At 37.3% G+C, this 13,343-nt stretch overlaps 1 protein-coding gene across 3 annotated transcripts in view; it reads left to right on the top strand.

Annotated features, from left to right (window-relative positions):
* Positions 1-1,777: 1,777 nt before the first annotated feature.
* HBS1L (HBS1 like translational GTPase) overlaps positions 1,778-13,343 on the top strand; it is a 73,594-nt gene continuing 62,028 nt past the window's right edge. For all 3 annotated transcript variants that reach the window (XM_060283531.1, XM_030853402.2, XM_030853404.3), the window contains exons 1-2: positions 1,778-1,957; positions 5,382-5,447. In XM_060283531.1, the coding sequence (XP_060139514.1) occupies positions 1,915-1,957; positions 5,382-5,447 (109 nt within the window). In that variant the 5' untranslated portion in view covers positions 1,778-1,914. The remainder of the gene's footprint in view (positions 1,958-5,381; positions 5,448-13,343) is intronic.

The following is a 13,343-nucleotide window of genomic DNA, read 5'->3' as shown; positions in this document are numbered from 1 at the left end:
CCTTGTCAATGATTCTTCAATAAAGGTGTTAAAAACTTTATAAGGTAGTTATGCTACTTTCACTTATAATTTTTTTAAAAAATTGATATTAAGATGAATTAGTTGTATAGTTGTTTGTGGTATTTGTTAAATATCTCATAGCAAGATATTATATCTATTATATATTATATCTATCTTTTCAAATTCATTAATTTATTTAGCAAACATTCAAAGTGCCAGACATTAGGGTGCTAGAGAAACAAACATAAAGCTTTCCAATTAGTGGGGTAGAGAACTAGAATTTACTGAGTACTGAAGGAGTTCAGGGCATGTCACCCTAAAATATGCTTTGGTATATTGATTATTTTGAATTGAAGTAACTTGAGAAACATCAAGAAGGGCTCTCAGGCCTTTTCCTTTCCACCTAAAAGCAGGTCATAAAATTTCCTATGAGAAAACTGTCCTTCCTATACCAGAAGACAGATAAGATACCATCCTTATCAACAGAAACTAGGAATTGATGCTGAAATGGGTTTGTACAAACTTACTGAAACATCCCTTATCTTCCACTAGTTTTGCTGCCCCTCCCTTGCCCCCAGAATACTTTTCCTAGTCACAATTTACAACCCATAGCCCAAACCTTTGTCTTGTCTGTGTGAAATCCTTCTACAAGGATAATTATTCACAACTCTGTACGTTACACACTATTACTATCGCCATTTTACAGACGAAGAAACAGGCTACAACATAAACATTACCTAAAAGTGTAAACACTTAAGCCATATGAAATTAGCAACTATTTTTGTGTAAAATTTTGTCTTGGAGTTACATTGAACAGCAATGATAGTTAAAAACAAACATTTGGTGGTTAGACACATTCAAACACATGTGTAAGTTACCATTCAAGCCACTTACAAATACGAGTTGAATTTGTATCATTATTTTTTTCCATTATGGATAATAAAAAGCTAAGTAAGCTTTTATTTCTAGAATTTGATATATCACCACTTCAAAAATATAAAAGTAAAACTAAAGTGTAGTTTCTTCAGTAAAATGAGGAGGTTGATTTTTTACATAGCATCATTCACTTTGTGACCTAAGAAATGATGCTCAATAATAGGTATAGATTTATTCATTAACAACATTCATCACCATTTAAGGCCAGTATCTAAGAAGCTATATTTAGTAATCTTAGCATGTTACTGTGTTGAATGAGTGTTCACTGAATCCTCTATGATCTGATGATAATCATTTACATGGCTAAGGGCAGACAGGTGTTTACTAGAGGTATTAATGCAGGATGGAGCACATACATGAAACCACGAATTGCATACACAAATGCATGGTGACCTATTGTAGCCAGGTTCTCAATGAAAATATACCCGTTTATGAAGAGTCTTTTTTTCGCCTTTAAAACTTGGACTAATTCTTACACCAAACGTATACAAGTTTGTTAATGCCCATTAGCGCCTAAGTAGGCCGCAAAGGTGAAAGCTGGGTAAGACAAGGTTCGTGCTCTTACTGAGCACACAGTCAGCTTTTTCACTAGATTATCAGAAACCAAATTTGGAAAATAATCTGGAACGCCGGCGTAGGTCAAGGATCCCGACTCGAAATATTAAGTCCAAACTAACAAATTATAAGCGGTGTAATTCGTCTCCGGCGAAAGCCCCGTCAGTCAATTTATCTATGGGCGCGGCCTCGCCGAAACGCACCCCTCCCGTGAGCATGAGTGCGCATGCGTTCTCAGAGAGGCGAATGACCCTGAGAGGTTGCCGTACTCAGATAAGACGTCGTGCGTGCGCAGGCGCTCAGCGCTGAGGCCTGCCGGAAGCAAAGATGGCGTATAGGTAATCGGCAGGCCGCAGTTGGCGCCTTGTCAGTATTAGAGCTGGTAGTTTGTAAGCGGCTGTGGCGAACGCCCTCTCCGCCGTCATGGCCAGGCATCGGAATGTCCGAGGCTATAACTACGATGAAGGTAGGTGGCAGGGTTATGCCGGGCCGTCATTTTTATCGTTCCAGCCGGGATAGCAGCCGGTTGGCACTCACTTCCATATGTTAGTTTCTCGTCAGTGGTGCCAGGTTGGCGTTCAGAGGAGGCTCATTTGGAGAAAATTACAGGACGCCTGAGCTCCACCGAATGGCGTTGTTTTAAGTAGTGTTTTTTTCCTTCTGGGATTGGTTTTATTTAGGGTAGGGGAGATGCTGCAGGGCCTCATATGGGAAGGACTTTTGAAAAGGTTGGGATCCGGTGATAGTTACCCACGTAAGCATTATTACCTCTCCCATTGTTTCCCCCCAGGTCGGCTACACACTTTCCTACTTCGAGCTTCTCTCCCCGACCCTCCTTTCAAACAGGCCCATGAAACTTTCTTATTTGTAAAACAAGGATTGACCTAATGCTTACATTCAGCCGTTCTGCTGTAACTGTTAGATTTAAAGGGTAAATCTTGTGTGTTTGTTCCTACACACTTAGTGCAGAACCTGGCTTGAATTAGCTGACTAACTTATTTTGTATGCTTTTCAAGTTAAATTGGAAACTTAGGAGATGGTAGAAAAAAATACATATTAAAAAGGCCCAAAGAGTAAGTTGATCAGATGATCTTGAGGTGTGTACTCAGTTCTTGGTTGGTCATGCTGAATATAAATGTACTTTTTGGGGAAAAAAAGTAGTATTAGAAGAAAGGGGGCTTCTAAAAGGACTTACTGATTTTAAAAGTGAAATAAAAAAATATGAATGTTGTCCAGAAGTTTAATTTCTATACAGTGGATACTTGTATGCATCACCAAGCATCACACAAACTAAAACTGTAAACAAGTATGAAGGAGTGCAAATGAATAAAGATCTATCACTTTGTTGAGTACAGGGCATGCAGTGTGCTTAGTATATTGGTGGTGGTTATTAGCATTTCCAGCAGATTATTCTAGAACATCAGTATGCTCTAATCATAGCGGAGGGCAGCTAATACCCTTTGCTGCATTTGAAGGCAGTGATCCAGTTAGCCTGGCACGTGTTAGGTTCCTGGTGGTCACTTCAGAATGGAATTCTTTTTCAGTATTGCGGTGGATGTTAAGTATTGCCTGTGGACCACTGTTACCTGAGAAATGACTTTAGCTTGGGAGATATTTTTGCAAATATGCTGTAAAAGACACGAATAGGTCTAATTACTACTTACGCATTTCTTTAATAGATATTTATCATGTCCTCAATCAACAGTGAGTGCTTGGAGTACTGTTTGAGCTTTGGGGACCAACAGCAAGATGTTTGAGGGAGTTTAAAGAGGGAGATACACAAGTAACGGATGATTATGAAGTGCTATGGGAGCTACTTAAATGAGAACAACTGTTCAGAATGAGTCGGAGGACTTTAAGCAGAACTCGTATGTGAAGGAAGGTATCCTGAAGGAGAGGTGCTTGGCTTGAGGGAGTGAGTGCTAAGTATCTTCTCACCTTAGCCACCCCACATCAGGTGTTCAGATTTCTTTGGAACAGTTGATGACATCATAACCAAGCTGTTCCTATAGCATTGGAGGTCCATCCCCTTTTCTTGCTTGTGAAAGTTCTACTTATTTTAAGTGTCCAGTTTTTTTCTCTTCTCAGTTAAGCTTTCCCTTCTCTCAGATAATAATTTAAAAATTCTCAAAAGTAATATAACTTCACTACAGAGATTTTTTTTTTCATTACAGAGATTTTTATGCTCCAAAATCTATTGGCTCCTCTCCTTAACTCTCATTGTGTTCTTCTCTGTAATATGGGTAGTAGTTTACAAGACTGCCTCACCTACTAATTAATAAAAGTCCCAGGAAGGCAAAGCCCATACTTTATTTTTATATTTACTCCATTAGCCAGTACAATGCTTTATGTGCAGCAAATACTCCAAAATATTGTTGAGGAGAAGAACCACTTGACAAAAATCCCAGGAAAGAATTCTCTTTATCTTCTGATACTCTAACACTTTTAGGGTTCATTTCAGTAGTGAAAAATTGACCCAGTATAAAAAGATTCTTGTCTTTAATATCCAAATATATTTTTTTGTGAATGGCTTTTCATTTATTTGCTAATATTTTTTATTAAGTCGGGATTGTGATCTAATAATTTATTGAATGTGTAAAAATTTACACATTTTCATCCAATAGTAGCATTTATGTAATTTTTCTTTGCCATAAATATTTGGTCTCAGCCTTTGAACATGCTGTTCCTGCTGCTGCTACATGAATACCCTCAGAAATTAGCTAACTATCCTTTAGAATTGGTTTAAAATATGATATTCCTGGGAATCTTTCCCTAGCCACCCCACTCCCAATTCTGTTTTTGTTGTTCCTATGTGTGTTCCCAGATCATTCTGTATTCTTATGTCTCAAACAGTCGTAATATCGTTTTATAATTGCTCGTTTTCTCGTCTGTCTTCCCTTGTTAGATTTTAGGTTTGTAGAGATCTGGGAATGTGCCTGCCACTCAGTCTTGTACCCCAAATGTCTCTGATAGCCCCTGGCATAGTGTTAGTATTTGTTGAATGAATAAATACACTTATGTAAACATGTTTATGTTCTTTGTGGGGTTTTATAGATTGATTCATTAATTTATAATAAAACAAGTATTAATTTATGCCAAGCATGTGTCAGGTAGTTGTCTAGACAGTCTTGCCCTGAAGGAGCTTATAGTCAATGGAGTGAACCAGGTATGGTGCTTTGAAGACATTCAGTTAGAGGAGTGTGCTAGAGAATAAAAGTGGCAGGCAGGGCTTGCTGCTTTACCCGGAGTGGTCAGGGAAGACTTCTGAAATAGATGACATTTGAGCTGGAACCTTAACTAGGAGAAGGAAACAGCGGTAGGAAAATCTGGGCAAAGAGCATATTGTAGTCAGTTTGAAAAAAGGCCAATTAGCTAGAGCAGAGGGGAGTTTAGGATAAGCTGGGTTTTGTGCATTACCTAGCTTTACATGAAGAAAAACTGCCTTCATGGTCTGATTGTATACCCTGCGCTAGTCAGTTGTATGGAAAATAAATGTTTTGTTTAGAGCAGGCATCTGGTGAAAAAATGGATGGAAGGCTTATTTCAGATTTTTGTCAATACTGGAAGGACAATTCAAGTACATGGGGTATGGGATTATTCTTTGATCACACGAAGTGAAAACTTGGAAAAACTTCTTAAAACTCAATTAGCTTAAAAATCTAAAAACATGTATGTCTTTATAAATATAGAAAGTCGGTAAATAACTACTTTGGGTAGAATTTTTAGAATTTTTTTTGAAAAGTGGACATTCTAAGTTCCTTTAATTTAGATGAACAATTTAATTAATTTAATTTAATTTATTTCGGAGAGAATTCAGATGTTTCCTCATTAATAACTAAGAATATAAAAAGAACTTGTAAGTGAATTTATCTCTTGTATTTTTATTTTAGATTTTGAAGATGATGATCTCTATGGCCAGTCTGTAGAGGATGATTATTGTATTTCACCATCAACAGGTGAATTTTTAAAAATAATTTGATTTTCATTATTTGGGTATTTAAAAATGTTAAGTAAATGTTATTGTCATTCTAGGACAAGCATGTTCCAGGAGACTGTTACATTATGTACCCTTTAGAAAGATAATTGTATGTGAACTTTAAAGGTATATAAAATAATTTCTTAACTTACAAATGGAATTTAAAATTTTGATTCCATCATTTGACTTTAAACAGTTTGAAGAAAATTCTGAAAACTATGGTTTTCCGATATTCTTTGCAGCATGCAATTAATCTGAATTGACTAAAATGGTAATTTAGTCAATAATGCAAATCTAAAACTTCTGAAGGAAGACAGCAGTTAATTTTATATTCCCAGGAAAATCTTGAATATTAGAAACACTGAAGTGTTATGCATAGACTTCCCTTCATACAGTACTTTATCTACTGTAAATAAACCAAATACATGTAACTCAAACTTCTGATGGAACTGCAAAGTGATTTAGAGTTCAAATTCCTGTAGGATTCCAAATAAGAGCTGCATCTTCTGTCTCATTTGCTGAAAAATTTCTTCTTTGCGACCATATTACAAAAACATTTCCTATGTTCTTTACAGCAGAGACAGTGTCTTTATATATATTTTTTAATGTCTTTATTGGAGTATAATTGCTTTACAGTGCTGTGTTAGTTTCTGCTTTACAACATAGTGAATCAGCTATACATATACATATATCCCCATATTTCCTCCCTCTTTTGTGTCTCCCTCCCACCCTCCCTGTCCCACCCCTCTAGGTGGTCACAAAGCACCCAGCTGCTATGTGGCTGCTTCCCACTAGCTATCTATCTTACGTTTGGTAGTGTATATATGTCCACACCACTCTCTGACTTTGTCCCAGCTTACCCTTCTCCCTCACTGTGTCCTCAAGTCCATTCTCTACGTCTGCATCTTTATTCCTGTCCTGCCCCTAGGTTCTTCAGAACCTTTTTTTTTTAGATGCCATATATATGTGTTAGCATACAGTATGTGTTTTTCTCTTTCTGACTTACTTCACTCTGTATGACAGACTCTGGGTCCATCCACCTCACTACAAATAACTCAATTTCATTTCTTTTTATGGCTGAGTAATATTCCATTGTATATATGTGCCACATCTTCTTTATCCATTCATCTGTTGATGGACAGTTAGGTTGCTTCCATGTCCTGGCGATTGTAAATAGTGCTGCAGTGAACATTGTGGTACATGAGAGACAGTGTCTTTGATCCAGACCTTTTCTCACTAATTTCCCTAAAAATGCGTTTGTCTTCAAATTTTAGCCTACTCCATAAACAGTTGGTTAAAATGCCTTGATAAATTTTACTATGCCATAAAAGTGGGTACAGTTACATATAGCTATGTACAGCATAAATATAATTCATAAAACTCACTTTCCACAAGTTGGAAGGTTTAATATAGTAATTAAAATTTCTATCAGTGTGCCTTGTCTTTAATAACTTATCGTCTCCTGAGCTGTTTTGTGAACCTGCTTTATGCCTCCTCTTAGTCTCTGAAGACCAACTATGTCCCTTCTGACTTTTTAGAATTTCTTTTTCTTTATAAAGGCATAGGTGCTCTAGAAGTTGTCATAGCACCTCTACTCTTCCTGTCATCTTTTTTCCTGTTAACTTATTACTCTGTAATGCATCTAGCTCTTTATGTGTACTTTAATCATTTAGCCTAACTAATCAGAGCCTTTCTTCTCTTCCTTTAGTGTTACACTGTTATCAGTCACGATTTTATTAGAAGATAGAAATTACACCAGTTGTTTTGCCAGAGATTCTAATGTAAAAAGTTGTTAACTAGGTATTAGAGACAAAAAATGCAAACCAAAATATCAAGGAGGTAGTAACTTTAGGAAGCATTTATCATCTCTAGTTCCTAGGGGAACCAATGGACAAGGTTGAAGCCAACCTTTAGAATCTGGTGGGGGGCTCCTTTGAGCTGGGACCTAGATGTGTAACAAGAGGGTTCTGCTTTGTTGCTTTGCCATTGAAGTTCAGAGGAGGGACTGTAGAGCTGGGACTGAGACCTGGGGAGGGGATGCTCTGTGGCTGGTGTCTCTGAAGGGACACTGTGAAGCTGGGCTTCAGCCTTTTGAAGAGGGAATTCTAGCGGGCTGTATGATCATCGTTGAAGCTGGTTCTGGGAGTTTTGGAAAAACTGCAAACTGATATAAATTGCAGTTACTGGAACAAATGATTTCTGCAAGATGAAGTGTTGCTGGGGTGATGGTGACCAGATAAGAAACAAAAAGGAAAGGAGCATGTGTGTTCCTCTTCCAGCCTTCCAGTCTCCCTTTAGCATCTGCCCGTTGGCTCATCCTAAAAGGGAGCCAGCTGTCATAGAAGAAATGTGCTTTGCAGACTTCAACCCCAGCGTCACAGAGCAGAGTAAAGAGACTGGGTTAGAAGCTGAGAGGCGGCTTAATCAGCATTCCTTTAAAGCTTCTTATTCAGTGATTCAAAAAGACCATATTTTGTAGGGATTAGGGATAAAAGAAATTTCAGTTTTTCCAAGGAACCTCCCAGGCACTTGTCATTTGCAGTGTGTTAAAAAAACTATGGGTTAACCTTTTGGGGTGCCTACAGTTCATTATCATCAGTTGACAAGGTGACAAAGTAATGTCTGGTAGCACTAACTAGTGTTACAAGTGAAGTAAAGGTCATGGCATGTTCATGAAACTGAGAAGGTGATGTGGGTGTGATAATTAGATTTGAGTTTTTAAAAAAAATCTCATATAATAGAGACTGGATTGAAGGTGGTACATAAGTGGTTGTAGATAGAGTAGTTAGGAGACTATTATACTAATCTAGAGGAGATGAGGATATTTCAGGACTGTGTTCTCAGAATGTGGTCCATGTATCATTTGCATTACTTGAGGATTTGTTCAAAAAGTAATTCTGGGCCCCACCCCGTAGTCAGAAACTCTTGAGGGTGGGACACAGCTACTGCTTTGAGAACCATTTGTTTAGGACAGGGGTGACAGCAGGGGATTTGCAGATAGATTCAAGAGATAATTGCAGGAGCTAAGGTCTACTTGGAAGTTGGTTGACTATGGCTTGCACAAGGAAACCTTCATAGGGAGAGGGACTACTGAAAGACATCTTAATATTGCAGATTAATGCATTCATTTATCTAGGCTTGTCTAAATAAATCATGCTTAACCTTGAGTAATGAGCTAACACTACACAAGGTCAGGCATTCTGAAGGTGTTTTTCTGAGATTTGCTTTTATGGCCTACCTTTCTTGAGGTCATAGTTTATCCCTTGTCTCTCACAGCCCTTGATATGTGTCTTGTCTGTGGTTCATATTCAGGACAGACTGACTCTTTGAGAGTTACTTTTGTATATACTCCAGGAAGTCAACCGACTTTATCAAAGCATGAGATAGTTAAATGGTTTTGACTTTCTTCTGTGACAAACTGGTATTTTTAACAAAAGCATGTAGTTTTGGATTTTTAAATTTTCCAGAACATGTATAAAGTAGTAGTAATATCGGATCAGACACTTTTCCTCTTTAGTGGTATATTTTTCCAAGCAATTTTCAATTAAAAATGAATAGTTTTAGAAGGATACTTTCTGTTCTTAAAGAAGCAGCTAATGTCATCGAAGAGATGATTGAATTCATGGTCTAATGAATTCTGGTAATTGAATGACTTTATCAATTAATAGGAGTTTCTCTGAATTTTATTATGTATTTTTTTAACTCTGCTAAGCACAGTTTTCTTGATGGAAAGGTGATTTCTAAATGTTGTTGCTTTTTTTTTTTCTTTAGAAAGATTGACTTTGATGCTGAATATTGAACATACATTAGGGAGCTGGTGATAGCAAAAAGAGCCTATAAATAAAACTTTGAACAGTTACAAATCTTGTTTCAACTAATATAATTAGAAGTGGTAAAAGATAAACTGAAGCATATTAACATTTTTAAGAGTTTATTTGAGCAGATATCAGTTTGAATCAGGTAGCTCCAAACTGGAAGTGGTTAGGAGCACTCCACCAACAGGAGCTGGGGCAAGGTTTTTATAGAGAAGACATGAAGCAAAGCAAGGAAATTATTTGGTTGGCTGCAGCTTAACCCATTACATTATTTGGGGGAGAGTAGTTGGCTTTCTGTGATTGGTTGTTCTTAGTCCTGAGGCCTTTGCAGGATTGACTCTGGATTGGTTTTCCCTTTGCAACCAAGGCGTTAGAGCCACTTCAGTCTCATGGCCACCTTGTATGATTAATTTAACAGTAGTTAACCTTATTCAGTCCATTCCATGTTAATTTATTGAGCATCAATTAACATGTAAGGAAGCTTGTTAAAAGTTCCCTTCAAATGACAGTATGGTGGGTAAAGAAGTAGTCCTGCCTGAAGGAGTCTGGAAAGGCTTCTGGAAGGAGGTGGGATTGGGACTGGTAAATTTGGGAGTGAGAATGGCATTCTAGAGAGGAAACAACAGTGCTTGAGCAGTGGCCTCTAAGTGAGGCATGTTTGGGAAGACTCACATGATTAATGCAGTTGCAGCACAAAGAGGGCTCAGAAAGGAAATAGCCAAATTGTGGAAGATGGTTTTTAATTTTAGGTGTGTAGTTTTAGCTTATTGAAGGTTTTTTAGTTAAGGGGGTCATGTTTTAGGAAAGTAACTGATGACAGTATACAAAGTGGACTACATCTGGGACAGATGAAAGGGGAGACTTGTAGGCTCTTTCCTACCTTCCCTGATGATACCAGTCAGCTGGGAGTAATTGTAAAAATAGAGATTCCCTGCCCCATTCCAACACCACTTAACCAGGACCTCCAGGGGAAGAAGCCTAGAAAGCTGTATCTTTAATGAGTGCCTCACATGATTTTTATTTTAAGATGTTTAGGAAGCAATATTAGGCAATTGCAGAGTCAGGTTTTGAATTCTCTGAATTTTTATGTTTAGCAAAATGCTTTAAATTGTAAAAGTCACTATGGGTGTCCAATTTTTCAGAAAGCATTTCTGTCAAAGTTTGTGATTAAATTTTTAGAAAAGAAGAGCACTTTATATTTATCCTTTTTTCTCCATTGCTTTTCTCTCACTCTTTTTTATCATATTTGTTGCCTTTTGGCTCTCATTTCAACTTCAGAGATCTGGATACTTCTTTTTTCCCCCAGCAACTATTTTCCCTGGGGAATTTTCCTACCCACCATCCCTCTGCACTCCTGGGCAAATCCAACCATCATTTACTTCTAAAACAATGGCCACAGTTTCTGAGTTGGATTTGTATGTGGGAGGGGGTAGGAAGCCTCCAGGAAGAATAGCTTCTTGGGGGTAGAGTAGAATTCTGGATTTTGATAACTTCCTTTTTCCCTGTCAGTATTTCCTAAGTGAAAATTGTTCACGGACGTATCTGACTGATTTCTTCTCTCACTTAATTTTTTTTTTTTTTTTTTTGCGGTACGCGGGCCTCTCACTGTTGTGGCCTCTCCTGTTGCAGAGCACAGGCTCCGGACGCGCAGGTTCAGTGGCCATGGCTCACGAGCCCAGCCGCTCCGCGGCATGTGGGATCTTCCCAGACCGGGGCACGAACCCGTGTCCCCTGCATCGGCAGGTGGACTCTCAACCACTGCGCCACCAGGGAAGCCCACTCACTTAATTTTTGATTTGTCTTAGGTTTTTCCTCACAGTTCAGAGCTATGAGAGAAAGTTGGGGAAAGTATATTTGTTACTTTTAGGCTAAACTGAATAGTTAATTACAGCCAGGAAAGTAGTTTGAAAATCATCAGGCACAAAATGGCCTGGTTTACATTTTTTAATGCTACCACATTTTATTGTATCTAAAATGCCATGGATTGTAAGACATATTGTTATTTTACGTACCACTTAAAAAATAATCAGCTGTCAGTCTAAGTATTATATAATACTAAGATGCCATTTGATTGTAAGACATCCCTCATTCTGAGATTTTTAACATATGAAAAAAGTGGTCATCTTAGAAAATCTGTGAAACAGGATATTTTTCCTGCTGTTTAACCATGTTGACTTTATAATGGCAGTATTGTATTTTACTTGCACAAGAGGGAGGGAAAATAGTGATATGTATATAGCATAATATGTACATTTTTGAAAAACCTTGTGGTCTTTAAAATTGTATACTAAAAAATAGCAAAACCTCTGGGAAAAAATAGGATCATAACAGACCACTCAGCCCGTAAAGTATCAATACTAATAAACCAGTAATCATCTAATAAAAATGCTTGCACATTTGGAAAGTTACATTAACTTCCTAATAAAGATATATTCCAATATATATGGGACTTTACATTTAACAAAAAGGTAGAAGCTTGATAGAGGTGTAAGGAAGAGTTGAAACTAATGAGTAATGTTGCAAAGGCAAAATACTCACAGGTCTTAGAGAACCAAGCGGTAAGCATGCACAAAACAGGACACATGGCCAAATGGAGCCAAAAGGAAGAATGTGGGGCTATCTGGCATTAAAGTACAATTCCAATTACAGTATAATGTTCTATGGTTGGTGTTACTGAACTTTGTATTTGCATTACAAAGTGTTGGGGGGAAAATCTCATAAACCAAAGCAACTTGAATGTTAGTCATCATTCCCCTGTTGACCATTTGATATAAACTAGTTTATGTTAAGGAAACATGCATTATAGCAGAACAGATTAAATTCTCTCAACTGCTCTTTATTTGTCTTATTCTGTTCTCCTTGTTCAGGATGTCTTCCACCTCTTCTTCAGTTTTTCTGATGTTCTTGCCTTCTTTATTATAACTGCTCTAGTCTTCAGTGATTACTTAATCTTCTATGCTTCTGTAGCACTTGTCGTCTGTACTACTCATTTGGCTTTATAAAATATGTCATTACCTTTTCTTTTTTTGCCTTTCCTGCTAATCTGTAAGGCCATCATTGATTTATACTATAAATAAGTAGCACTTATGCCATGACCGTCTGAGTATAGGTGTTACCCTTAAGTCATAGTATTTTCTATTGTCTATATATGTGTTATCTTTACATTTTGAATGCAGTTAGAGATTCCCTTTCATGAATAGTGCCTTCCTGAAAACATGCACAAAAGTCAAATGTGGGAACTCTGAGCAATAGACATACATGTTATGTGCTCTTCCAGAAAGCTAAATAATATAAAATCCTTGATAACACCTTGCCTTTAGAATACTGTATTGATGTTTTTATCCTTCTTAAACTTATTCTTTAATTTTATTCCTTGGCAATTGAACACATTCTCCAGGACTTGAGTTCAGTGGGCATCCAGTTGACGTGGAAGAGTGAACACTTTGGGCATTCATGATGATTCTCTCCTTTGCTCACACGTATTTCGTGTATGATACTCAAGCATATGTTGGCACTTTGATATTTTGTCTTTCTACCTATTAATGAAAAATATAATGCCCAGTTATATATTGAGTAATGACACTGCCAATACTGCAGAGTAGCACAGACTTCTGTCTGAAAGTCAAAGTTAGGTATATGACATTAATATACAGTCTCAGTGTATGATTGAAGTATAAACTGTTTAAAAGTTAAGGCCTATGGGGACTTCCTGGGCGGTCCAGTGGTTAAGACTTCGCCTTCCAATGCAGTGGGTTCGATTCCTGGTTGGGGAGCTAAGATCCCACATGCCCTGTGGCCAAAAAACCAAAACATAAAACAGAAGCAATGTTGTAACAGATTCACTAAAGGCTTTAAAAATGGTCCACATCAAAAAAAAATCTTAAAAAAAAAATAGTTAAGGCCTATGATTTTGGTCAACTCTTGGGTTCAGGCAAAATTAGTAGTTCTTGGAAAGTGAAAATCTAGTCTGTTTTTGGTATTTTTTAATTATGCAAATGAACAAATTTGATATGAGGTTTAAAGTATTTGTATCAAAGAAACAATTTCAGAGAAGATGGAAT

This window comes from Globicephala melas, chromosome 14, assembly GCF_963455315.2.
Source record: "Globicephala melas chromosome 14, mGloMel1.2, whole genome shotgun sequence".
Lineage (NCBI taxonomy): Eukaryota > Metazoa > Chordata > Mammalia > Artiodactyla > Delphinidae > Globicephala > Globicephala melas.
This window is presented reverse-complemented; position numbering and strand designations above follow the sequence as displayed.